General features: G+C 38.3%; 1 protein-coding gene across 1 annotated transcript; it reads left to right on the top strand.

Moving 5' to 3' along the window:
• Positions 1-19,155: 19,155 nt before the first annotated feature.
• On the top strand, positions 19,156-20,112 carry LOC105067231 (olfactory receptor 51H1-like). The gene has a single exon (XM_010952705.1). It carries the CDS (start codon positions 19,156-19,158, stop codon positions 20,110-20,112), a length of 957 nt encoding a protein of 318 aa, XP_010951007.1.
• The last annotated feature ends 6,047 nt before the right edge of the window (positions 20,113-26,159 follow it).

Below are 26,159 nucleotides of genomic sequence, written 5' to 3'. Positions count from 1 at the left end.
AGTTCAGGGTCCCACTTTGAACTGTGCAACCTGAAAACTGATTAGAAAGACATACTTAATCTTATGACATATTTGCATAATGCTTTCGAAAACAGCCTGCCTCCTTCCTCTCCTGCCCCAGACATAACATACACACACACATTCCCTCCTTTCACACACAGACATTCTAATAACTAGACTGCTGTCATCCCTTGCCTTGGAGCTTTTTCTATAGCTGTCCTCAAAACTCTTGAATTGTTTTCCCATTGTCCTCAACCCTGTTTTTCCTGTTATCTTTTCCCTAACTTACCTCCTCCCTTAATCGCAAACACGGGGGAGGGGGTCTATACTCCTATAGACACATTTTTCTACTCCTCCCAGTCCCAGGCAATCTGACTTTTGAGCTGATTTAACACATTCACATTTCAATGTTAATTGCTCTCATTAAGGTCACCAATTACTCCTTTATTACTAAATCAAAGGTAGTCACCTTTCCTAAACTGATCATTTTCTCAATGACTGCTGGCTGCTATGAATATACACTTTTCCTTTTCTTTTTCCTCAGTGGTATTCCTCTTGACTTCAACTAAACTTTATAAATTGATGAATCACAAATATATTCCCTGATCATTCTATATTTATCTCATCCAAATTTCTACTTGGATGTCAGAAGCATTTTAAATTCAGTAATACAGAACAGATCTTAACAGATGCATCTTTAAACCTCTTCCAGTTTTCTCAGTTAGGAGGCAGTGGTGGGAAAATTACAACAACAACCAAAAAATATATATGCATAATAATAAGAAACATATTTTGGTTCCCTAAATCAGTTGGTGGCATTACCACTCAACAATTTTCCAGAATAAGAGCCTCATAATTAGACTCTTTTCACATTTAATATCCAAATATTATTTATAATTTCAACAAGGACTGGACACACACTATAGTCAGATCTCCCTCCTTTAGTTAAATATTCAAAAAGTTAAAACTGAAATTCCAGACAAAAGGACCATGAAATTGTGATGTGGGAAAGAGCAAAATAAAAACATGCTACATTATATTCTTAGGGGATGCTATGGATATAAATTAACTCTAAACATTCACTGGAAAACTCTAAATGCACATATCCTAAAACATGAAGTGAAGTATTTTAAAATAAAATGTAATAACTTTTAAACTATAAAAGGAAAATATTAAAAGATGTATAAATAGAAACAAATATTCATTTCTGGTATGATGAAGTGCGGAGGTTGAAACATCCTCTCTCCAAAAAAGCAACTATAAAACTGGGAAAACTGTCACTAATATAATTTCAGCACTCTGAAATCCATCAGAGATATAAGCCTATTCATGAAGACTACTGAATATTGGGAAATAACCACCATGTTCTTGGCTTTCTGGCCTGGGGTTGCTCTCATCATCCCCACTGCCTTCAGTTGTCAGCAGTCACCAGACAGGGAAAGCCGACAGCTTTGGTCTAGCTGCCTGAGCTGGCTTCCCTGACTTGGAGCTTGCCAATTAGTGTGGTGATCTTGGTGGTGAGCAAAAAGGGAGGACCAGATGTTCTACCACCCAGAGCCAGTGGTCTTCTTTGGGGCAAGCTGTGGATCATCAGAGTAACTGGAAATTTAACAAGGAGTTCTGGCAAAATGGCACATGAAATTCCAACCATTTCCAACCACTGGAACCATAATTCCAAAAATTACAAAGTACATGGGCTAAAAAATCCTCACAAAAAGCAGACACTGTTGTACAGAGTAGAAAAAAAAAGACTAACTATATTCTGCACACAGGAAACACATATGGATTCCAAGATATATGTAAATAAGAGGAAAGTAAAAGAATGGAAAAACATACATCATGCCAACAATAACCATAAAAGAGCTGGAGTGGCTATACCAATATCAGATAAAAAGACTCAAGACAGAAAATATTATTAAATGAAGAAAGACATTTCATTATGAAATAAGGTCAATATCTCTAAGATACAATAATTGTAAATGTATATACAATAATACTGTTTTATTATTTTCTAATCAAATTTTTTATTATTTTAGCATACTGTCCTCCAGGATGTTGTTGCATAAGCCTGTCATAGAAGGACAAATGCTGCATGATTCTACTTATATAAAGTATATTAATAGCCAAACTCAGAGAAACAGAGAGGAGAATGGTGGTCCCAGATTCTGGGGGTGGGGGAAACAGGAAATTTTTGTTTAATGAGAATCAATTTTCAGTCATGCAAGATGAAAAAATTCTAAAAATCTTCTGTGCAACACTGTGCCTAGAGTTACCAAGTTAAAAAAATTTTAAGAGGTTAGATCTCATGTTAACTGTTTTACAATAATAAAATAATTTCACAGCAAAAAGAAAAAATCTAATGTAACCATGGTACCTTATATGAGGTTGAAAGATAATGGGAAACAATGGAAGAGTGTGTCCCAGAATTAGACAATATTTGCGGCTTACATTACTGAAAAACATTTAGAATTTGAAATTTATTAAGAAAAAAACTATGAACAAAAGATGGGCAATATCATGTCAAATCTGGCAAAATCTGATTTTTTTCATATAATAATATATACAAATGCTAAACAAATGTATAAAATCAATCTCAGTGGTTACTAAAGGAATACACATTTAAAAATAACAAGACACTTCTTAACCCATCATGTGGGATAAATAAAATTTGATAAAACTATATTCTGTAAAAGATATTAAAAGATTGTTCTTAATCAAGGTTGTCTAGATTATAAAACAAGGTAGCCCTTTTGGGAACAATTTGGCAGAACCCATTAAACAAGAAATCTGCTTGGTTTGGCAATTCTAGTTTTTTAAATACTGATCAGAGAGAAAGGCTCTCATGTTTAAAGAGGCATAAAAATAGATTTTTGTTGTCAAGGGGAAACAATTCTTTATAATTCTTCATATTAGTTCTGATAACTAATCAGGGAGATGGCCATGATGCACGACAATCTTAATAGTTAGGAATGAAGATACATTGCTAAGTTAAAAAATGCATAATAGTGATTTATGCATTATGGTATCATACATGTTTTATAAGTCTCCTAAAGTATTCTATCTCCCAAATAGCTACATTTGTACTTAAGTGCCTAGAGGTGCTAGAAGGATTTGCATTAAATTGATTTGACTAAAGAAGTAACGGCTAGGGAAAAGGGAATAATGCTGAATTGAGGATAGAATTCAGAGATGACTTTAGCCTTACCCCAAATTCTTTATTTTTTCTTGGAAAGACATATTCTCCTATCAAATGAGTAACTGTCAATTACTCAGTAAACTCCATTGTCTCATCTCAAATATTTTTCCCGAATCCAATTCTTTCACTCATCGACATGGCTGTGGCCTTTGCTGAGGGCTTTATCTCCACTAGTTTCCGGGCTATCAACTCTTCTGCATTTTAATCCCTCCTCTGCAGAGATCCCACGGTGTTATTTCTAATTTGCAATCTGATAATGTGGCTGTGGTGTCTTTCCTTAAACCCAGCTGGTTTTCCACTGCTTCAAAATAAAGTCCACACCTTTATTTGCCATAGAAACCCCTTCACCATCTGGCTCCAGACAACCTTTACTGTTTAATCTGTTTTGACTCATGCATCTTAGCTTTCCAGAACTCCTGTAATTCCTCAGATATGTCACTGATTTTCAGACCATCAAAAATACATTTTGTAAGTGGAATTTCTTTCTCTGTATCATCATACCTCACATGCATTCTGCCACAGATATTGTTTTCCTCTTCCCTGAACCCCTGCTGACCATCTCTCCTCCCAGGCCCTGGGATTGAGCGCTACAGAATTAGAAAGGCTTCAGTAAGTGGCCAATGTGAGAGGAATTCCTAAAAGTTGGGTCACAGGGGATAAACCACAGTAGGAAGAAATGGCTAAGAGACTGAACTTATCTCCAAGGTGGTGATTGCCTTTCCATTTCCCGAGAGACCCCATTTGTCTCCGTATTAACCTTGACTGTCCTGAAAGAGGTATCTTCAGTGCTGAGCACCCCGCAAATCTGCTGGAGACAGGTAGTATGTCTCATGGATAACTACCTAACAAAGTAAGAGATTACATCAGATACATTATGAAATGTGAATATGCAAGAGATCTGGGCATATAGGAAGCATTAAAAAAAAGCATAACATGTGGGGTTGAGGAATAAAACAATTCAGGGAATAGAAATGATTTGGTAAATTACAGAGCCTAAATCTAGGTAATCATCTCCCTGTTCTTAGTCTCAGATCTTTGTAGGTTATTGTAATATAAGGCAGTGATCAGTTCTGCTGCTCCCTATTTTCAGATTTTTCCTCATACTGTGTCTTTGACGAGGACACTGATGGGGTTCACTTCTGCCCTGAAGAATCTGGGGGAAAGGACACCAGCAGATTACCAGTAGTGCAAGACAGGCAGAAAACCAGCCCATGTATAAGGGATAGAAGATATCACTACTGAATTTTTTGAGGTTCCCCAAGTTCCACCATCCAGAGATTTGGGCCACCAATAGCTTAAAACTATACTGTATTAATTTTAAGACATTGCTCGGTAATCATATTTGGTCTGCAAAGTCTGTTGCAAGTGACTTCCTAGTAAATGTTAGAGTCCTTTATGTCTAGACTGCAAGATTTTAATCCAGTCCCAAATACTGCATGCTGGTTCATCATCCTTGCCTTTGAACCAACAGTTATCTCCACCTCCTCTCCATTTTCCATCTCAGGAAGCAATTTATTCCTACTAGAACTCAGGTGCTACCAGTTCCCACAGGCCTGCTAATATATTTCCCCTCCAGACAAATCACTTATTCTCTTACCTTTGGGCATCCCTCTAGCATAAACCAGTGTACTACTAGAATTCTTCCCACACCTTCCTACTTACTCTGTGAGCTATCTGAACACACACTATCTTTTATATTTTCCATTCCTATAATAATGGCATCTTTCTATTATGCATGAAGTACATTTGTTGAATTCCATGAGCTGTTTTAAAGAGTCTGCTTATACAAAAATTGCCCAGATTCTGAGCCTCATAGCTCCCTGCCTTCTGCAAAGGACACTGTGTTTTTCTGATTTTTCCACCTGCTCCATCCTGATTCCCCAACCCCAATCTACTGTCCTACTCTTCCAAAATTGACGTAACTTTCTAAGAATGGTCAAATTCTTTGCCCCCTCCTTTCTGCCCTCCCAGGCTCAGAAACAGTAACTTTCACAACTGTGTCTCCCACCTCTTTCTTTCTTGGTTCATCTCCCCACTTCCCCTCTCCCCATTAACTTTTCCACCCTTACCTTGAATCTTATTGTCCTTCCCCACACCTGCTTCTCCCTTTGTGAAGCTCACTCACCACACCTGGTTCTCCCAGCGACCTCACACACTTTGGTGTTCTAGTGGCTGCCTCAGGTGTATTCTTTATGCTACCCTCGTTGTACTGTATCCCGGGGAGTGGGTGAGGTGCGGGATACAAGAAAGGTGAGCACAGGTATCCAGCCTCTTGTTGCCAGAGCCCCATGGGGACCCTCAATGAGAATGCTGTGGTCAGTTAGGGGTCCATGGTTCTGCCCAGAGGAAGCACGATGATGACCTCTGAACTGCAGCAGGAATGGAAGAATCCCTCCATCCCTAGCATCAAGTCCTCCTCTCATAGCCTGTGAAGCAGGCCCTCTTCTGCCCCACACTAATCCTGAGCTCACAGATCCAGTCAGTCCCGATGTCCTGTCTTGCCTTGGCCTGTCTGTTCTTTCACAATTACCACAACATCTCCTGAGCCTTTTTTTGTTTTTTTTTGAGAGAGCAGATAATGAGCCCCAGAGAGTGCCCCAGGCTCAGTCCATAGGGACACCTTCTGGTTTTGTTGCACATCTTTGTTTTGACTAATTGCCATTAGCTCAGTAGGTATCACATGGTGCTAATGGCTCTAAGGTCACAGGTTCCATCTCTGTAGAGCTCACTTAGTCACTGTGTTTTGCATCTTCAGCCTAAGGACTGAATCAGTTCAAACAATCAATCAATTCAAAGATGGCTACAGAACTACATTTTATCCTTGTTAAAATTTGATGCCCATCCCTGGCCACACATACTCTGCTACACATAAAGTCAGATCTGTCTGGAATATAATAGCTAATTTGACTGGACCCCCTCACTCCATGGCCATTTGGGCTCACTATTTTTCCTTCTCTTCCCTGTACTTTGCACTTCCTCATTCTCCCTGCCATCTCTTGTTCTTTATAGATGCCCTGTTTTCTGATGGATCAAGTATCAGACACCTGAGGTCCCCACACCAGCTTGTGGCTTTTCCGTCACTCCCTGGACACAATCAGCCCTAATTTCTGTAAATAGCCTGGGTACTCACTGTGTGTCATGCCACCCATTGCTTCTCCCTAATCTGAGACCTTTCAGGGACGCTTTTGTTCCTGGAATTCCTGCAGCAGACCTGGGTAACCAGATTCCAGCTTGTGGGTAGGTTTGTGGGATCCTGGCTTATCGCTGTCACTTTTACTCCCTTTTAGGAGATGCTGCTTTAATCTCTCTATCTCCAGGGTACAGCTAGATTTCTCCTGGACTCAGATTACTGCATCTTTCCTCTCACTCCTTTCTAGACAATTCTAGCAGGTGTGATCCATTAGATCTGGAGGCAGCCCTCAAACTCTCCAACTGAAGTTAACCCCATGAGGAATGGAACTGAGGACATTGACAAGGTTGGTTTCAGTTCCTCAGAACACCCACAATCCCAATAGCCAGTCCTGTCTTAGGCTCCCTGTTCAATTCAATGTATTCCATTTAGTATCCTTCCTTCACCCTGGGATCCAGGGCTGTCACTCCTCTAATCTCCAAACCACAGAAAGAGCCCTGTATCTCTAAAGTCTGGTCTTAATGTTCAGGATAGATATTTATCAATGTGATTAATGAATCTACCTTTGTAGGTTGGAGGAAGGGACAGAATTAAACCATCCATGGATCCCTCCTTTTCTCAGATTGACACGTGTACCATTTGATATTATATTTCAGGAACCCACAGTATGGTGCTGTGGCTTTCATATTTAGACCAATCCAGGTAAACATCCCCACTTTGCTACTTTCTATCTATAAGACTGTGGACAAGCCCCTTCACACCTCTGAGCTTCAATCTCCTCATCAGTAAAAACAGTTTGTACGTGTAGTTAGTGAAGTGTCCAGAACGTCACGTGCACATCAATCTCAGTTCTCCAATCTTCCCTCTTTGTTGTCCAAAATGGCTTTCTCTCAACAGATGATTTTTGAGCACCTGATATATGCCAGGTATTATTCTGGGCTACAGCAGTAAACAAGGGAGGTAAGGTTGCTTCTTTTATTGAGCTTCCAGTAGGGAGAGTGATAGACAATAGCTGAGTAAACAATTACAACAGTTACAGATGGCTCTATCTAAGGTCTATGAAGCCAAGAGAAAAGGATCATAGGATAATAAATGGAGAGTGGCTGAATACTGTAGAAAGGGTGACGTTTCTGAACATGATATTTAAGCTGAGGCCTAAATACTGAGAAAAACTAGCCATGTGGAGATATGGAGGAAACGTGTTCCAGCAAGCACTCAGGCAGTGAGGCTAAGTTTGGCATCACTGAGGAACAAGAAGATGGCCAGTTTACTCAGGTAGAAGGAAGGAGGAGGCACTAACACAAGAAGGGATCAGAAATTCTTACAGGGCTAAGCCATACAGTGTCAGATCACACATGGTTAAGAGTTTTTGTTTGAAGTCTAAGGAACAAACCTTGGGTGTTTTAAAAGCAGAGAAGTATAAAGATGTGATTTGTGATTTAAAAATCAACTTCCACTTGCCACACAGAGGGAGAATGGACTTTGACAGACAAAAATGGAAGTGGGAAAACCATTTAAGGGTACCCTTCAGAGCATTTGGGAGTAGAGAAAACATGATTATTACACCTCTTGAGACAACTATATTTATTTGTCTGTAGAAGCGTACACTTAAAATAGATAAGGTTCTTCCAGTTGGTCAGGAAAGAAATTACAAAATTATCTTTCCATGTCCTGCCCAATCACTGAATCTCTGCCAAGCTCTGTTGAGTCTCTATGATGCTATTCGTATCATAGCTTGTTCTTTCTATCCTATTGTCCCAACTCTCACTAATGCTGAGTCATCCCTTGTCTCCCGTTCCCTATTGCCCCCTCCTCTTCTAGAGAATTTATCTGATAATGTCATTTTCTCCTGCAGAATTTTTCTGTTGTTTATTCTCTGCCTCTTGAAAACATTCCACATTCTTAAAGCATTCAAAGCCCCTAACATTCTATTTCCAATATTTTCCACTCTTAACCGCTATTCTCCCCTCATCCTATTAACCAGCCATGTGGGGCTACTGCGTTGTCTCCTGAAAATGCTTTTAACCTTCTCAACTACCTGCTTTCATATGTGCTCTTCCCTTTGCCTGAACTACTCTCCCTAATAACTCCTCAATCTAAAATCCTACTGATTCTCTAAGACCTAATTTAAATTTCACTTCCTACATTAAATTTCCTCAGTCTTCCCTGCCCCTATCAGCTGGCAGTGATGCTCTTAATTTTAAAAGCCTTGTCTTGGTCTGACCTCCTTGTGCAGCCCGTAACACATTTAACTTTTCTTGTAGTTATTTTAATACTTGTTTTATTTCTTTTCTAAATCTCTCTTTTATTGTGATTAAAAAAACATAGAACCGAATTTATCATCTTAACCATTTTTAAGTGTATGGTTCAGTGATGTTAATTATATTCACATTGTTTTGAAACAGATCTCCAAAACTTTCTTGTCTTAACAAATCTGAAACTCTATACTCATTAAACAACAGCTCTCCTGTTTCCTCTCCCCAAAGAAACAGAAAATAGAATTTTGACTACTTTTGATACCTTATATAAGTAAAATCTTACAGTATTAAGAGTATCACTCATATTTCTGACACTCCAATAGCAACTACTTTTTAGTGATGTTCATTTATTAACAATACCTTAAAATGCATCTTTTGTCCTACAAAATGAAAATTTACAGACTATCTCATCTGATAATTGATGCTACCAGATAATGCTGAAATGAATATTCGAACTTTAGCCACTAATTCAAGAAAATGTTCATGACATATTCCATAAAGATACTCAAAATTAAGACAAAGTTTTCATCATTATGGAGACTAGTAGTTACACTTGATTAGATTTCTTTCTCTATATGTGTATCTTTAAAAAGTCTTAAACAATTTGATGGATAAAGGGTATCGTTACACATGGTTATATAAACAGCTTTTGAAAATGAAGCCCAACTCAATGTTATTTTTTCACACAAATGACATAAAGAACTTCAAAAAATATTGCCCATATCTGTTAAATTAAAACAAACTACACAAACAAACAAAATGAACATGCAATATAGTTGTCAAAAACACAAAGCTCTGTTCTTATTCCACTGGTGCCTACACAGTGGAGTTAGTATTAAGGGGGGAGAAAAACATAGTATAGTCTATTTACACATAAGATTATTATTCTTAATTGCTCAGTGCAATGGGACAGAGACTAGAGACATTAATTACTAGATAATCTAAAGGTTTAATATGCTTTGTTTTCACTTTCTACTGTACAATAGAGACCTGATTATGCGATGCAGCTGCTAAGTCATGATAGCAAGGCCTATCTAAAATTTATCATTCAAACATTTTAAGAGAGGTAACTGTAAGTCAGAAAAACAAAGAATTCGAATTTAGTAACAAAGAAGTATTCATAGAAGATCAAGTGGCTTAATATTTACTCTTGGAGAATGTATGTTCCTTTTGACTACAAAATATTTCCTTTACTAATAGCAAAGTACAACACAATTATGGAATTTAGTGGGGTCATTATTTCCAGATGATAATGCAGAAGAAATGATATAGAGTACACATCTGTTTTTCTGTTCTAGAACATTTACTTCACCCTTCCTTTCAACATTTCTTGCTCTCTGGGAGGTACATGGTGACAGAGCAAATGATGCTGTAGTTGCATGTTGGTCACATCACATAGGTCAGAAAGGGAAGGTGTAAATTGCAACAGAAGTTACAGTGCCTGACACACTTAACCTTTAAATGCTTACAAGCAAACCAAACAGCTGAAAATTACTTTAAAGAAGCATTCACAGTTAGGTAAAAAATAAAACTTGTATCTTGCATGCTAGGAGTGAAAGGCCCCCAAAGAAAGGAAAAAAAGCCAAGCTCAAACAGAAAAGGGAAAAAAAGAAAAGTTACAGCTACCTTTTCTGGGAACTCACTCAGAGTCTTTGTTCTATCCAGGTACAGAATTCCCCAGAAAAGGCGATGAGAAAAGAAGAAAGCCCCAGAAGGAAAAAGTTGGTACAGTCAAAATAGATATGACCATGACAGACCATGTTGTCTAAGTAATCTCAGTCCCATTCTCTCTTCTTTTGAAAAAAACGTTCATTCCAAACTTCCTGGGCTGAAACCCAAGAGGGAAATTTCTGATTTGTGAAGCAACTCAAAAGGTTTGAGCATAAAATTGTTTAGAAAAAAAAACAGAAAGTCAGTAAATACCATTTTTGCCCACTGCCATTGTTGTCACAGAAATGTAGCACTTAGAGCAATGATTCACTCCAAGTTTTATGACACATTCTTACATCTGATACACATCAATACAAGAGTGAGCAAGTGTGCTAGTAATCAATGCAGTATTAATATCAATTTATACTAGCTCCCTATTAGCTAGTATTCCCCCAAATATATGTGGCAATGGAATCCAATATTCTCACCATAAAACAGCTTGCCTCAAGCCCAAAAGAGCTGCATGATAGAAAAGGCAAACCAGACTCAGTCTGCATGCTTCCTAGCTTATTGTTGGCTGTTGACTGGGTGTCACTCTCGTATCCTAGAGGCTGCTCTGACCCTTGTATGTAGTCTCCTCCATCTTCAAATCCAGTGATGGCATGCTGAATCCAACATACATTCATGGCAAAAACTCCTAACAAATTAGGAATATAAGGGGAACTTCCATAATTCCATAAAAGACATCTACAGAAAGCCTTCTAGCTAACCTCTTAATGATGAAAGGCTTAATGCTTTCTCCCTGAAATTAGGACAGAAAAGAAGAGTATGTCTCCCAACACTCACACAACATTGTACTTGAATTCCTAGTCAGTGCAATGAGAGAGAAACAAAGGAGGCAGATACATACAGACTGAAATGAAAGAAATCAAACTGTCTGTTCACAGATACCACGCCAGTCCATATAAAAAAAATCCCAATAATTCTGAAAATATTTCTAGAACTTAAAGATAAACTTGGCAAGATCACAGGATATATGCCACTATATAAAAATCAGTGATATTTCTACATCCTTGCAATAGATAATTGGAAGTGAATTTTTAAAGTACCATTTACAATAGCATCAAAATGACATACTTGGGTATATATCTAACAAAATTTGTGCAGTATTATGGTGAAAACTATATAGCATTGCTAAAGTAAATCAAAGACGACTAAAAAAAATGAAGAGACTGAATTATAAGACTCATTATTAAGATGTCAATTCTACCCAAATTGTTCTAAAGATCTAATACAATTTCGATCAAAATCTCAGCACTGCTTTTTGTAGATACAGAAAAGCCAATTCTAAACTGTATATGGAAAGTCAAAGGAACTAATACAGACAAAACAATTTTGAAAAAGAAGAGCAAAGTTCAAAGACCCACAGTACTTGACTTCTAGACTTTCTATAAAGCTACAGTAATCAAGAGGATATGGTTTTGGCAAAAGGATAGATACATAAATCAGTGAAACAGTATTCAGAATCTAGAAATAAGCCTACAGAAATATGTTCAATTGATTTTTGACCAAAAAAAAGCCTAAAAGTAAATCATAATAATATAAAACTTTTAGAAGAGAACATATGAGAATACATTTGAGACTTTTTGTTGCACAAATAAACCATTCTTATATTAGACACCAAAACCACAACATATAAAAGAAAAATAAAGTATATTTCATCAAAAATTTTACACAAATACTTAAAGACACTGTTAACAGAATGAAAAAGCAAGACATAGGCTAAGAGAAAACATTCACAAATCACATAAACAACAAAAGCTTTTTATCCAGAATACATACTAAAATGAAAACTTCATAAATTCTACAACAAGGAAAAAAAAAAAAGTAACCCAAAAAGAAATAATGGCAAAAAATTTGAACAGACACTTCACCAAAGAAGAGAGAGAGAGAGAGATACGGCAAACATATGCCAGATATATATATATATATATATACACACACACACACACACACACACACATATATATACACATATATATATGGCAAAAAAGAGGCTCAACATTACATGTTAGTTATTAAGGAGGCACAAATTAAAACTACCATGATGAGATGCCACTATATACCTATTGGAATGATAGGGAGATAATTTGAGGTCAGAATGCAAGGCAACTAAAACTTTCATACATTGGTGATGGAAACGCAAAACAGCACAAACACTCTGAAAAACAATTTGATATTTTCTTGCTAAATTAAACATATACTTAACATATGACTGAGGAATCCATTTAGTTAGGTATTTAACTAAAAGAAAACTTATGTACATAAAAAACCTAAACATGAGTGCTTATAGCAGCTTTATTTATAACTAAAGTTCCTTCAACTGCTGAATGCATAAACAGAATATCACCTATGTCTACACAATGGACGTCCATACGAAGGAATACTGTTCAGTAATAACATGGACAAATATAAAATACACTATGTTAAATATAAGAATTCAGTTTGAAAGATTACATACTGTATAATGAACCAAAATTATAGGGTTAGACAGCGTCAGTGGTCGCCTTAGGGCTTTTGATGGGTGAAGGCGTCGACTACAAAGGGGTCCCATGAGGGAATGTTCTGGGTTGACGGAACTCTTCCCTATCTGGATTAGGTGCCAAACCTCATAGAGTTGTACAAAAGAAAGTGAATTTCAGTGGACATAAAATTTAAAAGTATCATAAAGCTGTAAACTTTTTAATAATTTTAAATAAAATGTACCTTTCGAGGCTCATTCTTTTCTTATATCCGTCTGTCTTTTCTTCCATTTTCTTATATTTTCTCTCCTTCCTCTGTTCTTCCATCCTGCCATTCCCCGCCGTCGCTGCCCGCTGGCCCCAGGCCTGCGGACAGGAGGAGCACGGCTGGCCCTGGGCCGCGAGGCTCCGGGGAAGGTTTTCGGCGCCCGGCATTCCCTCAGCGCGAGACCAGTGGGCCAACGCGGCCGGTAGCGCCAACCACTACGGCCCATTACATCGGACGCTCGGCCTGCGCACGCGCAGCCGGAGACTGCAGAGCAATGGAGAGAGGCCACCTAGTGGAGCACCGAGCTGTCCATCCTGTCTTTTTTTTTTTTTTTTTTTTTTTAATATAACCAATACTTTTTGGTCACCTTGATCATACAATACTGGGTTATGGGTTGAAGTATCTGTGTTTGACAAATCTAATAATCCAGTTTCCAAAATGCCTCAGAAATGTATTAAGAATGAGTCAATAAGAAACTATGTGTTAGAAAAAATATACACTTTTATGAAAGCTAAAAATTATCTTGACATTATGAAAACTGCTTAAGGATAGACAAGATGTATTATATAGGCTTACAAATTATTACAAATGCATCTTAGACTGCTCATGAAAATGATTTTTCATAAGGCTTTCATTAAAAAATCAAATTTATGTGGCAATTAAATTATTTACCTAAGTGTAATAAGAGATATGTTTAATTCAAAACTGGTTAGTGCCAAATATTATTAGAGTAATATTTTCTAGAAAAATTGACAAGACTTAAGAGAAACCTCATTTCTCACTCAAAGCTAAGAGAAAGAATAAACAAGAAAAAGAAAAACAAGAATAAGCAAAGCAATTTATTTTTATGCGAATAAGAAAGTTAAAATGTTATTGAAAAAGTCCATGTAGAAGAAATAGAGGGTCTGGAGTTGTATAACACTGTAACACATGGAGAGATAGGAGCAACAATAGAAATATTTAAGAGGTGAAATTGTCAGGACTTATGCTTTATTGAATGAGTTATATTTTACTAATTTACATGACTAGATGGTTTGAATTAGGGACTGAGACATAAAGGTTAAAGAAATAGGCAGTTAAAGTATGGGAGAGAAACGTAAATTTTCTTTTTAAAGTTCTGGACTTACTGATTTTGCTAAGTATGTGTAGCACAGTGGAGACGAAGATGGTGAAAGGGAGCAGAAAATGCCACCTCCAAACATCCCATTTCAGCATAAGGATTATTTTGAATAAAAGTTACTTAAGAAATAGCCAGTGCAAGAATGGTCATCTGACCCTCCTCTGTCCCTCTAAAAGCAGGAAGTAAATCTCCCATGTGAAATATACCCTCTCTGCACCAGGAGAGTAAAAAGCATCCTTATCACCAGGGACAGGAAATTTAGGGCTGAAAAGGCTGTATAAACAATCCTTGCTACTTCTTCACCAATTTACTAACCCAAGCCCAAACCCCTTTGTCTTGTTAATTCTTCACAAATTTATTGTCTCCTTGTGTAAAAGTTATAAAACTTGCCTGCTGTGGTCACTTCTTTGAGTCTCATATTTTTTATGGGCTCTCATATATACAAATTAAATTTGTTTTTCTCCTGTTAATTTGTTTTATGTTAATTTAATTATTAGACCATCCAAAGAACCTAGATGGGAAGAAGGAAAAAGTTTTCTGTCCCTGCAGTGGCCACCAGGCAGATACATATAATTTTCTGGAACTTATCATAAGGATCAGTATCAGAGATACAGGTCTGGAAGAAATCTGCTTATATATGGAGTTGAATATATGTGTATATAATATTATATATTGAATTTTTATATGCATATATATTATGTAATATGTGTATATGAATTCAATTGTCAAAAAAGAAGGTAGAATGAGAAAAGCAAGTGATCGGGTAGGAAATGAAGTCAAAGACACTGGGACTGGAGTGAGGTTACTACTGAACTTGGGAAAAGGCAATTTACTGAAAGGCTGAGAAGAAAAGGGTAAGTGTGGGTATAGTTCAAGAAGCATCTAAGAGGTAAGCAACAAGGATATATTTATTGTATAGCACAGAGAATTATAGTCATTATCTTGTAATGACTTTTAATGGAGCTTAATCAGCAAAAATTCTGAGTCACTATGCTGTACACCTAAAATGATATCATATTATAAATCAGCTGTCAACATCAGGAAGTCCAGAACACACCTGGGGCAGTGAGGAGCCCCTGCTCTGTTATTTCTATCCTGAGTAATTTCTACAGCTAAATAATTACAATTATGTCAAGGATCTGGGTCAGTCCCCAGTGTGATCCTCTTTTCTCTTTGGAATGATAGGATGATAATACCATATCCACGTCACAGGAATGTTGAAGGCATGATGGTGATGTATAAAGCAAACGTATGACTGATAATGCTCAGATATTATACTAGATGTTACTACTGCTATTATTAATGTTACTGCTACTGATGATGCTATTATTATTATTCAGAGGGCAAGTAGGGACAGTAGAATTATCTGCAGATGATAATTGGATATTGTGGAAAATTTGTTGTCCTTTCTGTTTATTAATGGCTCCCTCAAGAGCCTCTTGCCTTCCTTTTGCACAGAGCACGATTAGACTTATTAAGTTGATACTGAAAACTGAAAATACACAGGTGAAATATCAGGAAAACTTTATTCATTAGAGAATCATTTCAACTTTAGAATCTCTTTTGAATGGGAAAACCATGGAGTCACCTTTCTTTGGAATATTTTTCTTACTTTTGCTGTGTTTTGAAAAAAATAAAGGCAACTGTCATTCATTTCAGGGCATGGAAAGAGTGAGATGGCTAAGATGGCCCTAACAGAGTGTGATTGGGTACTGACCAGCCTTTGAAACCCCCCAACCTTCAAACACACACACACACACACACACATTTTCCTACTAGCCTCCCCAATACTATCTTAATTCCCAGACATGAGAATCTAGGAGGTGATTTTTCAGCCCTGGAGAGACCTCCTCAATCTTGGAAGCTCCAGGGAATAAGCCTGTTCACTGATCTGTGAAACTCTCCTTGGTATGGTAGGGGAGGAGTTTTGGGGCAGCTCGGGAAATTAAAGTCCTCATGTAACTAATGGTTTTGCCCAGTAAGCCTCAGGCTGCTAGAGAACCGTCTTCCAGCTAGGGATACTCTGAGCAACAAGGTAAGTTTGAGAGCAAAATCAGAGGATACAACTGCCTTATCAACAGAATATCTTAAGATATCATTACTAAAGTTTCAGATGGTCCCCCAACCACTTCTTTTTGTGTCCCCTTATCTCTCTTTTGTCTTTTATTCTCCAACCCAAGCACTTCATTCCTTGCATTCTTGCCTAGTTTCTCATTTGTGCTGGCTTTAAGGGAAAGATGCAAAGACTTCTTTAAACTCTTGGTTAGTAAGTCACCTTTTTCTAAGAGGTGGACAGGTGTCTGATCCTTTGTGCTGAGTGCATCACCTTAGAAATTAGGGAACTCCCAGTCACTGGAACTAATAGGCAGAAATGTCATCTATAGAATACTGCATGAATGTTTCTGTATCAGTAAGATATTGGACTTAAAAATTTTTTTCATCTAGAACCCTAGAATGATTGGAGTTTGGGGATTTGCCTCTTGAGAAGGGAATTTATGGCTCTACCATCAGGTGAAGGGTGGTCACAATTACTCTCTAGGTCAGGAAGGCTTTTCTTCCTGTCTCCTTAGGTCCTGCCTGCCTATCATATGTCTTCACATAGTAGAGAAATTTTATAATTTTGTTTAATTGTTCCCCTCTCCTTCAACTTGGGATCTATAATGAGGTCATATAGCTTGTGGAAGCCTATGGGGCAGAAATAAAACACTTTACACAGTTTGTTTTTCCATAAATGTGGCAGTATGGACAGCAGAGGATCAGGACTAGGTGAAACTTTCAAAAGAAGAACTTGGGATCTAAGAGCCTAATCTTCAGGGGATAGATTTGAACTTTACCTGTTTTCTAGATTCTGGGCAATACTGATGAAGAACAAAATTTAAGGACATGTATTAGCGAATAAGCATCTTGGCCAGGAGATGTAATTTTGACTTTGTCTTCTCTAATTGAACCCTCATGCTCCCAGTGCACTTAGTAATAATTTTCCTTTCTCCTCTCTTCTCATCTGTTTTCCTACTAACTAGGTTTTTGACTCAGGGCAAGTCATTTTCTTTAGCTAGGCTTCGATGTCTTTGTTAGTAAAATGTGAAATAGGTCAGCTTTTACTTCTGCTATTCTTGGAATTTATGTTATTCTCTTTTTATTCCTTTTCTCTCCTTCTCTCCCCACTTTATTTTCTTTCCCCCTCTTTCATTTGTTTACCTCTTAAAATTTTCTCTCATTTCCACTCCATTACAATCACTTGAAAAACTTAATAAACATTTTCTTTCTCAAAACTCACTAAAACAAACAAAAAACTAAAACAAAAGTTTACTGGGAGGGCAGAAAATGGATGCTGCCTAAAAGGCCAGAGTCTTTTGAACCAACAGCTAACTATCTTACATAAGAGCAATGGAAAGAAATGAATACTTTATAAAAATAGAAAAAATGCCCTGGCTACGGCTGGGAAAATCTGAATCAGAAATCTTTGAAAGAGGATGTTTTGGGAGATTTCAGAAACAGTTATGATATGTTTGTGATTCCACACAAGCATCCATCAGCCAGAGATGTATACATCGCCTGGGGCTGAGGCACTCGATATTTGCAGAGCAGAGGGTGAATAATTCAAAAATTATAAGGGACGTAAAAGCAAATGTGATTCTTTGCTGATAGAAGAGAATCCATCAGTTTTCACTTCCACCAACTGCAACAAACGCTGGCCAAAAAATCCAAAACAGACAAAGAAACAAAACAAAAAACAAGAAAGAAGCAAATGAAAAACCCAGTACCAGCACTGAGAACATGGGGATGTGCTCCCAGTGCTCACAATAAAAAAGCACGCCGTTTGCTTACTAAGGCCTCTCGGTTATATTCCTCACACTGCTCCTATGGAGTAGGCACTGTTGTGCATGTGTTACATAGATAGGGCTAGACTGAGGAGCAGGGGAAGCTAGAATTCGATTACAAGACGTGTGGATCTGGAGTCTATGTTCCTAACACTCCCTTGCCTCTTAGTCAACTTGATTCTAATCAATTGACGAAGGCAGCTGAGGAGTGTCTTAAGGTTTGAGAGCTTCTCAAGGACAGTATGCTCTACCTCGAATTGGCATTCATGTAGAAAGTTGATTGAGTCCCTCAGGGGGCCCTTTGGAATAAGTGTAGTTACTGATTCTGGTCATATGAGCATGTCTTCCAGATCTCTACTAGGGCCTCTATACTGACTCTCTGAGTGTAACAAGGCACTGTGAATGCTCACTGTGCCTTAGTAATCCAATTTCCAGATGATCCTGATTGGGGTGAGCCTTGGGGACTTCACTTCCTTTTGGACGAAATACGTTAGTCTAAAACAAAGAATTGCTGTTGTCGCTTTCCTAAATATAACTTACTTACCCTTCTACTAAGATTTCATTAGATTTGACACATCAAGTACCTTTCATTTCCCGTGATTAGAAGTGGCAGTCTGAGGCTCCTGGGTTGAGAATGATTCTGAGGCCACATCCAGGCTCAGAGGAAATGAAGGAGGGTTATGGTTAAAAGAAGGCCTGGGCATTTCTAGCCCCGCCCTATATAAGCAATCTGTTGTCTTCATGAGAGTTCTGGGCAAAAGCAGTGTGATGGGTGGACATGGCATCCTTTGTGAGGAATCAACCAATTTATACTTTATATCAATTCTGTCTTAGTTACTGTGTCCTCAGCCTCTAACTCAAAAGCTTGTAGGAATTGATTAGAAAGAGAGAGAAGAGGACAGGGGAAGCAATACATTTTACTAACAATGCATTGGCACTCCAGTGTGTGCTTTAAATTGAATATGGGACTTATCTGACTTGGGTGAGTCTTTTCTTTTGGGCCAGTAGATATTCCTTGGAGCAGTAATTTCAGGGATTCAGTCCTCTCTGACAGTCTCTCCCACCCATGTGAAGATAAAATGGCTCTACTCCCAGGAAAGTCAGATTCTAATCCTTGTCACTATATTTTTAGGAAGACATCCATCAGGATCTCACAAGTCCCCTCCTCATGCCTAGGTCACATTGATGTCATGGCAGATCATAACCACTCCCACTTCCAACACCTTTACCTTGTCTTAGCTGGAATTCCAGGGCTCGAACAAAAGCATCACTGGATGGCATTCCCACTGGGTGCTCTATATGTCATTGCCCTCTTTGGCAATGGTGTCATCATCTCTACCATCAAGTCTGACTTGTCCCTGCATGTGCCCATGTACTACTTTCTGTGTATGCTGGCATTGGCAGACGTGGGACTTGCCTTGTGTACTATGCCCTCTATGCTAGGCATATTTTGGTTTAACTACAAGTCCATTGATTTTGATGCCTGCCTCATTCAGATGTACTTCATCCATACCTTCTCAGCCATTGAGTCTGGTGTGCTGGTGGCCATGGCCTTTGATCGGGTTGTGGCAATCTGGAAGCCCCTCAGGTATAGTGCCATCCTAACCAATGGTGTGGTCTGCAGAACAGGGGCCGTCATCTTGACAAGGGCAGTCTGCGTGGTCTTCCCTGTGCCTTTCCTCATCAAGCGGCTCCCCTTCTACGGCTCCACCCTCCTTTCTCACTCCTTCTGCCTCCACCAAGATGTCATGCGCCTTGCCTGTGCCAGCACCCATGTCAACAGTCTCTATGGCCTCATTGCTGTCATCTTCACCAAGGGTTTGGACTCCCTCTCCATCCTCCTCTCCTACGTGTTCATACTCAGAACAGTAATGGCAATTGCCTCAGGGGAGGGCCGGCTGAAGGCGCTCAACACCTGTGTTTCACACACCTGTGCTGTGCTCATCTTCTATGTGCCACTCATTGGGGTGTCTGTCATTCATCGTTTTGGAAGGCACCTTTCACCACTGACTCATGTCCTCATGGCTAATGCCTACCTCCTTGTACCCCCTGTTCTAAACCCCATAGTCTATACGGTGAAGACCAAAGAGATACGGAGGAAGATCATCCAGATATTTGTTCAAACCAAGATCACTGAAGGGGGTTAGGGTCTGCCAGTTGGAGAGAGGGAGAATCTATTCTGTAAAGGCTCAACTATGGCTATGACAAAAAATAAAGGTTTCTACTTTTTCCTATGTTCTGTGTGATTTGAATTGGGCAAAGAGAGAGTTCCCTGCTCTCAGAACATACTTTCCTTTTCCTGTACCAATTCATCTTTTGCCCAGTTTAGAAAGAGTGGCATCTATAGGAACTGTTCAATGGACTGTCCTGTGGCATATAACAGCAGGGAATATTAATAATTCCACTTTTTAATAACTCTTTTGAACATAAATAGGCCACAAGTTTTATGCCTTTTAAATGAAAACTCATTAAATTTATTTAATTTAACATTCTAACTCAAGAGTTAGGAATGGCCTCCATTAGCTTAATAGGAGAAAATGAACTATACTCATTAAATAATAAGAGAACACCTGGGGATAATGCATTATTAAATAAAATATGAATTAGAAAGATGTTCAAATTTTAGGATTAAGAATATAAATGCATATAACTGAGCAGGGGCCAACCATATTGCATAACTCGGGATCAACAGATTGAGGGTGACATTTAGCTGTTCCATGAGTGACACTGGGTACTCTCTTCCCCTCTCCTAGTGGCAATTTCTTTATTTTTAAAATGGAAATATTATCACTTAACGTTCAGTATTGTTATGAAAATAAATTTAATCATATAAGGACAATTACTTGCGAACTACAGAATGCTGTGTGATTATAGAGAGCCAAAAATATTGAATGCATAAGAATAAGAAAACATGTATTTCAGACTGTCCACTAAGTAAAGGACACAGTACCAGAGCCTTTTACGTGTTGTCTTATTGAATAACTACAGTCTCCCTGTGAGGGATTTCCAGATGAAGATATCAAGTCTCAGAGCAGTTCATTTGCTGGCTAAGGCTCAGCTGGGCAGACTTCCTGGGGGAATCCTGGACACTATCCATATTGTGGGAGATAGGGAAAATGGGTGAGGCAGATCGGGATGACACTCAGAGTAGAAGGTTAAAAAATCACTATGAGTTTTATTTGACAACAAAGCATATGACGTAGGAGAACAAAGGCACATGTATGCAGTGAGCTGTCTATATTCCTTTACATGATCCAAATCACCTTTTCTAAAATATTTACCACTTGATTGTGAAAATATAACATAAAAAATTCTTTGCATCTTTTGTGGTGACAGTATCTACTACTCAAATTGGTAGCTATTTTAGAAGTTTGTTAGGGTAGACACTAGCTTAGCTGAGACTCATTTAGTAAGACTGTGCTTACAAGAAAAGAGTATTTCCATTTTAATACTCCTTTCATGTTCACCAGGTCTTTCTGAGTTAATTTTAGATAGGTTCACACGCACACACACCCCAAAGTATTTTTTTCTTAACTCTATAAGAAACAAGAGCACATTGCAGACAATTAATAAAATAATATGAGTGCTAAATATCATTTAAACCTTCTGGGTTTTGTGGGGAGAGTGGAGCTCTACCACTCCTGGAGGAAGTTGTTAAGAGCTTGTCAACACTATTACAGCCCTGGGTCTGGAGCAGGAATTGCCAGCAGTTGCTGTTAAGAGGCTAGGTCTCAACCTGCTCTTTCCAGCATGAGGGGAAAGGTCCTAGAAACAGTGCAAAGTGACCAATATCCTCAGGGGATGAACAAAACTCTTTGAGGACTTTCAGGTCTTGGGTGTTTTCACCCAATGCAGTGCCTGAAATTCAACTGATGCCCCCAATCTCTAGATCATACTGTCCATTTTAGAGACAGACGGAATGCCCTGCATAGCTGTTGTCTGTGTGCCATAAGTACATAAAGGCTGACCTCAGACGCAAGGGTACAGATGAGGGAGTTTGTGGCTTCCCTATATCCCCTTTCCGTCTCCTTCACGTTTCTCCTTTGAAGATAAGGATGATGAAAGCTGCAGCACCAGCAGCAGTAGTCCTGGGTGTGTTGCCATCCACTAAACAATAACTCCATAACTCATATTTTAAATACTGCCTCATTACACCCAGAATTAACTCTGTGAGTAAATATATTGAGAGCAAGGGCTTGGGTTTATCCTGCCTTTGCCACTTACGACTGTGTAATACAGATAAGACACCAAATTTATTCCATGCTAGTTGTTCCAACCTACAAAATCTGGATGGGACAAGTGCTTATTTTATAGGGTAATGAATATTAAAGGAGTTATTAAGGCTTGGTCCAGGACCTGGAAATGACAAGCATTCAATAAATTGGTATTATTACTGTTGTTATTATTATTCTCAATTAAAAAAAAATACTTAAGTACAGAAAAAAGGGTAGTGTAATGATGGAGACAAGCATGTAAACAGCAGGGATGTTTTCTAGGTACCTGGAAAGTGGGATGTACCATCTGCCTTCCCAGATGAGGATGGTCCAAGGTCAGCATGTTTTTGAGTTCATTGATATGTGAATTTAATCCTTTTAGTGCCTTGATTATCCTCTAATCAGAGCCCCAAGGCTAAATTCATAGGGCCAGATATAATTTCAAGTTCTTTCTCTATATTAGCTTCAGGAATGTAGATAGACTATTACTTCTTTTTACCCTGTTCAATAACCTGAGTTTTGCTCTTTGCCATGTCAAAAAAACAAAACAAAACAAAACAATAGCTCCAATTTTATCGGAAGTCTTTCATTTGGCTTCTACGTCAGCTCCCCGATGCACATATCCCACTCGCAAAATCAGAGACTGTGGTAGACAAAATAATGGACTTCCACAAATTTCCATGACCTGATCCCTGGAAACTGTGAAAATATGATATGTGGCAAAGGAGAATTAAGATTACAGAATTTAAGTTGCTATAAAAATGACTTTAAGATAAAGTGATCATCCTGGATTACATGGGTGGGGCTGGAGTAATCACAAGGGTCCCTTAGCCCTAGAATGGGGAGGCGGAAGATCAATGTCAGAGTGATGTGCTGGAAGAATGACTTGACTTGCTGTTGTCAGCATTGCAAGGGGTCACAAAGCAAAAATAAGACCAGCTTCTAGAAGTTGGAAAAATAAGAAAATGAATTCTCCCCTGGAGCCTCCAGAAACACTGCCCTGTTGACAATCTTGATTTAAGCCTAGAGAAACCCATTGTAGACTTCTGACTTGTAGAATGGTAAGATAATAATTCATGTTGTTTTAAGCCACTAAATTTGTGGTAATTTGTTATAGCAGTGGCAGGAAACTAATACAGTGTTGAAGATGAAGAAACAAAGGTGGGACTTTGTGTACAGATAGGCACACTTCTAGGCTTATCTCCTAGTTCTTTCTATTTGAATTTGTGCTTAAGCTCTATGTAGTCACCCTGGTGGCAAACACTCTGTACTTTTTGAACAGCAGTGTCCACTGTCCTAATGAAAAGAGGCATTGCTTTAGAAAATAGCTCTTGAGTAATCACAATTTAAAAGTAGAAAGAAATACAGGCAATCCTGTATTAGGTGGATTGCAACAGGCTTTGGGATGCAATGTCATCCCATTTGTATATATTTTCTTATCTATATTTTCATAGATAAGTATCACATATCATTTGAAAAATGCACACATGGAGATACGAACAAGAATGTGTAACCACTTTCAATCATGCATGTGCTTCCATATAAATCCATCCAAATAGATGTGTACCCCCACAGAAACACACACATCACACCTCACAGCAGTGGGATGGATTCACACATGTGAATTCACACATCTAAACACGTGTGCATACATACTTTACCACCAGAATGCTGACACATTCGCTTATACAACTGGTATAAAAACCAATGTATTTTTAAACACTCTTGAAACCTCATAGAGGTAGATATTCCTAGACCCACATAACCCCACCCATACTCTATTCATATACACAGGTATATACACACATTAAAAAGTCCATATAGTGGCACATAAGAACACCTGTTCTTGGCTCATTCCATACCAGGGCTGCTGGGCTGAGGGAAGAAGGAAAACTTTTTCTAAAAACTAGGTGAAAAAAAAAATTAGTGAGAAAAAGGGGTATGGATAATGAATATTCATAGAGGTAGTGCGCATGCTTAGCATGCATGAGGTCCTGGGTTCAATCCCCAGTATCTCCACTAAAAAAAAAAATTAGGAAAAACTAGGTGATGTTAATATACACATACTTGCCATCATTAGTGTCAGAGCTATTTTTTGCTCAGATTGAAATTAACCTTGAGAGAGTATGAACTCTATTACTAAATCTAGGGTCTGGATAGCAGTTTAATTCATTTCGAGAATGAGCAGCTTAGAAGAAAACATAGCTTAAAATCTGAAACTAGATACAATATTTATTGTCTTTTCTTAACAATTGCAATTTTAGAAACTGAGGGGGGACCTATATATGAAAATGACAATACATTTGCATAATTTGTCCTCTTCTTGGATAGTAACAACAAATCTAACAATAGGACTGATTAACATAATAACACAACCCCCATGGGCAATATTTTGCTACCAAGAGATGCACGGTGGCTCAGTTCCAAGAGCAAGCATCCCCAGGGACAAACCAGAGTGATTACCAGGGACGTGGATGACAGAGGCCAGTCAAAGACAGAATCAAAGACTTAGTTTCTGGATGGGTGCCAGTACATTTTTGAATGTTATATAAATGGAGACTGTTCATACCTTTAAAGAAAGGGAAAGTGATTACTGTAGCGAAAAGCAAGACCACTCTATTTTAGCCCCCTTGCAAATGTAAGATACATGTTTGTATCAGATTTATGAGGGTGAGATGGGATGGGGGGTACTTTCCTTACAAGGAAGAAAATGGTAAGCACAGGAGACAATATGTCCAAGTACATCTTAAAAGAATTAAAGCAAAGATTGTGTGGGATTTTGTCCTATATCAAAACCTCCATTTAGAGATTTTGCAAAGGCAGTTAAAAATTAAGAATTCGATCTTGAGAGAGAAAGGGAGAAGGAGACAGAGGGAAAGAGAGACAGAGATCCACATGGACTCCATTTTAAAGCCATTGGAATGAATGGCAACTTGGAGAAAGAAATTTACTGAGGCAACCGAATGACAAGGGGAGAACTTGGAGAAATAGCCACATCATGCGTGAGAGGAAGAAGTGAAGGAAGGCAGGTGAGGAAACAGGAGAAGGTGGAAGGAGGAGATGTGGTTGGGTGCCCTGAAATCAGCAAAGAGATTAAAAGCAGGAGACTTTAAATATGTGTAATTTATCCAAATACATCAAGTTGAAGGAGGGCTGGGGAGAAATACTGACTTCTTATTTAGAAAGAGATCTGACCCATTGAAAACACCACTTTCATGTTGCGGTGGAGACACACTGAGACTGCAGGAACTGGGGAAGGGAGTGCACAGTGAGAACGTGGAGTATGTGGGTATTGCTGGGAAAGAAGTTAGGCTTTTCATCTTGCCACTACGTGGCCCCATTGCAGAATCAAAGAAGATGTCATTTAATGGGTACTTTCTGTTAATTGCCTCTGTTACCACAGTATTTGAACATTGTAAATATAATCCATGGGGGGCTGGCTTTTATCTTTAGTCCAGAGTGGTAGTTTTCAAGTTTTGGGTTATGCAACTGTATAAGAAAAAAAGTGGATGCTCCTTAATATATTAATTCATTCAAAAATTGTATACAGGGACCACTGTACTAATATACTACATCTATGCTAACACATTAGGAAAAATAACATTTTGGAAGGATAAGATGAACTTAAATATAAATAAAAGCTCTATTATTTTTTCCTTGTAGGCGAATTGATGATAATGTGTCCTGTCTGGGATTCACATTTTCCATTTAGATATCTATATCTATATCTATATAGAGAGAGGACTCGGCTGATATCTGTATTGCACAAGCCACCAATTTTCAAGTAATTTTATAACATTGAAAATGAAAACTCCATTATCAGTCTTGCAATTTAAGTCTAAATCTGCCTCTCCATCTGGTTTCATCTTGGCAAGATGAACTTCTTCCTTACGGTTTCTGCAATATTGACTCCTAGTTTCTGTCTCATACCTCCGTGTCTTAGAATCATTGTGGTTCCTTCCTTCTTTCTGGAATTTGCT

This window comes from Camelus bactrianus, chromosome 10 (genome assembly GCF_048773025.1).
Source record: "Camelus bactrianus isolate YW-2024 breed Bactrian camel chromosome 10, ASM4877302v1, whole genome shotgun sequence".
NCBI lineage: Eukaryota > Metazoa > Chordata > Mammalia > Artiodactyla > Camelidae > Camelus > Camelus bactrianus.
Note: the sequence above shows the minus strand (reverse complement) of the source record. Positions and strands in the feature narration are given on the sequence as shown.

Coding starts and splice junctions, on each gene's coding strand:
- LOC105067231 (XM_010952705.1), top strand. CDS start 19,156: ATGGCAGATCATAACCACTCCCACTTCCAACACCTTTACCTTGTCTTA.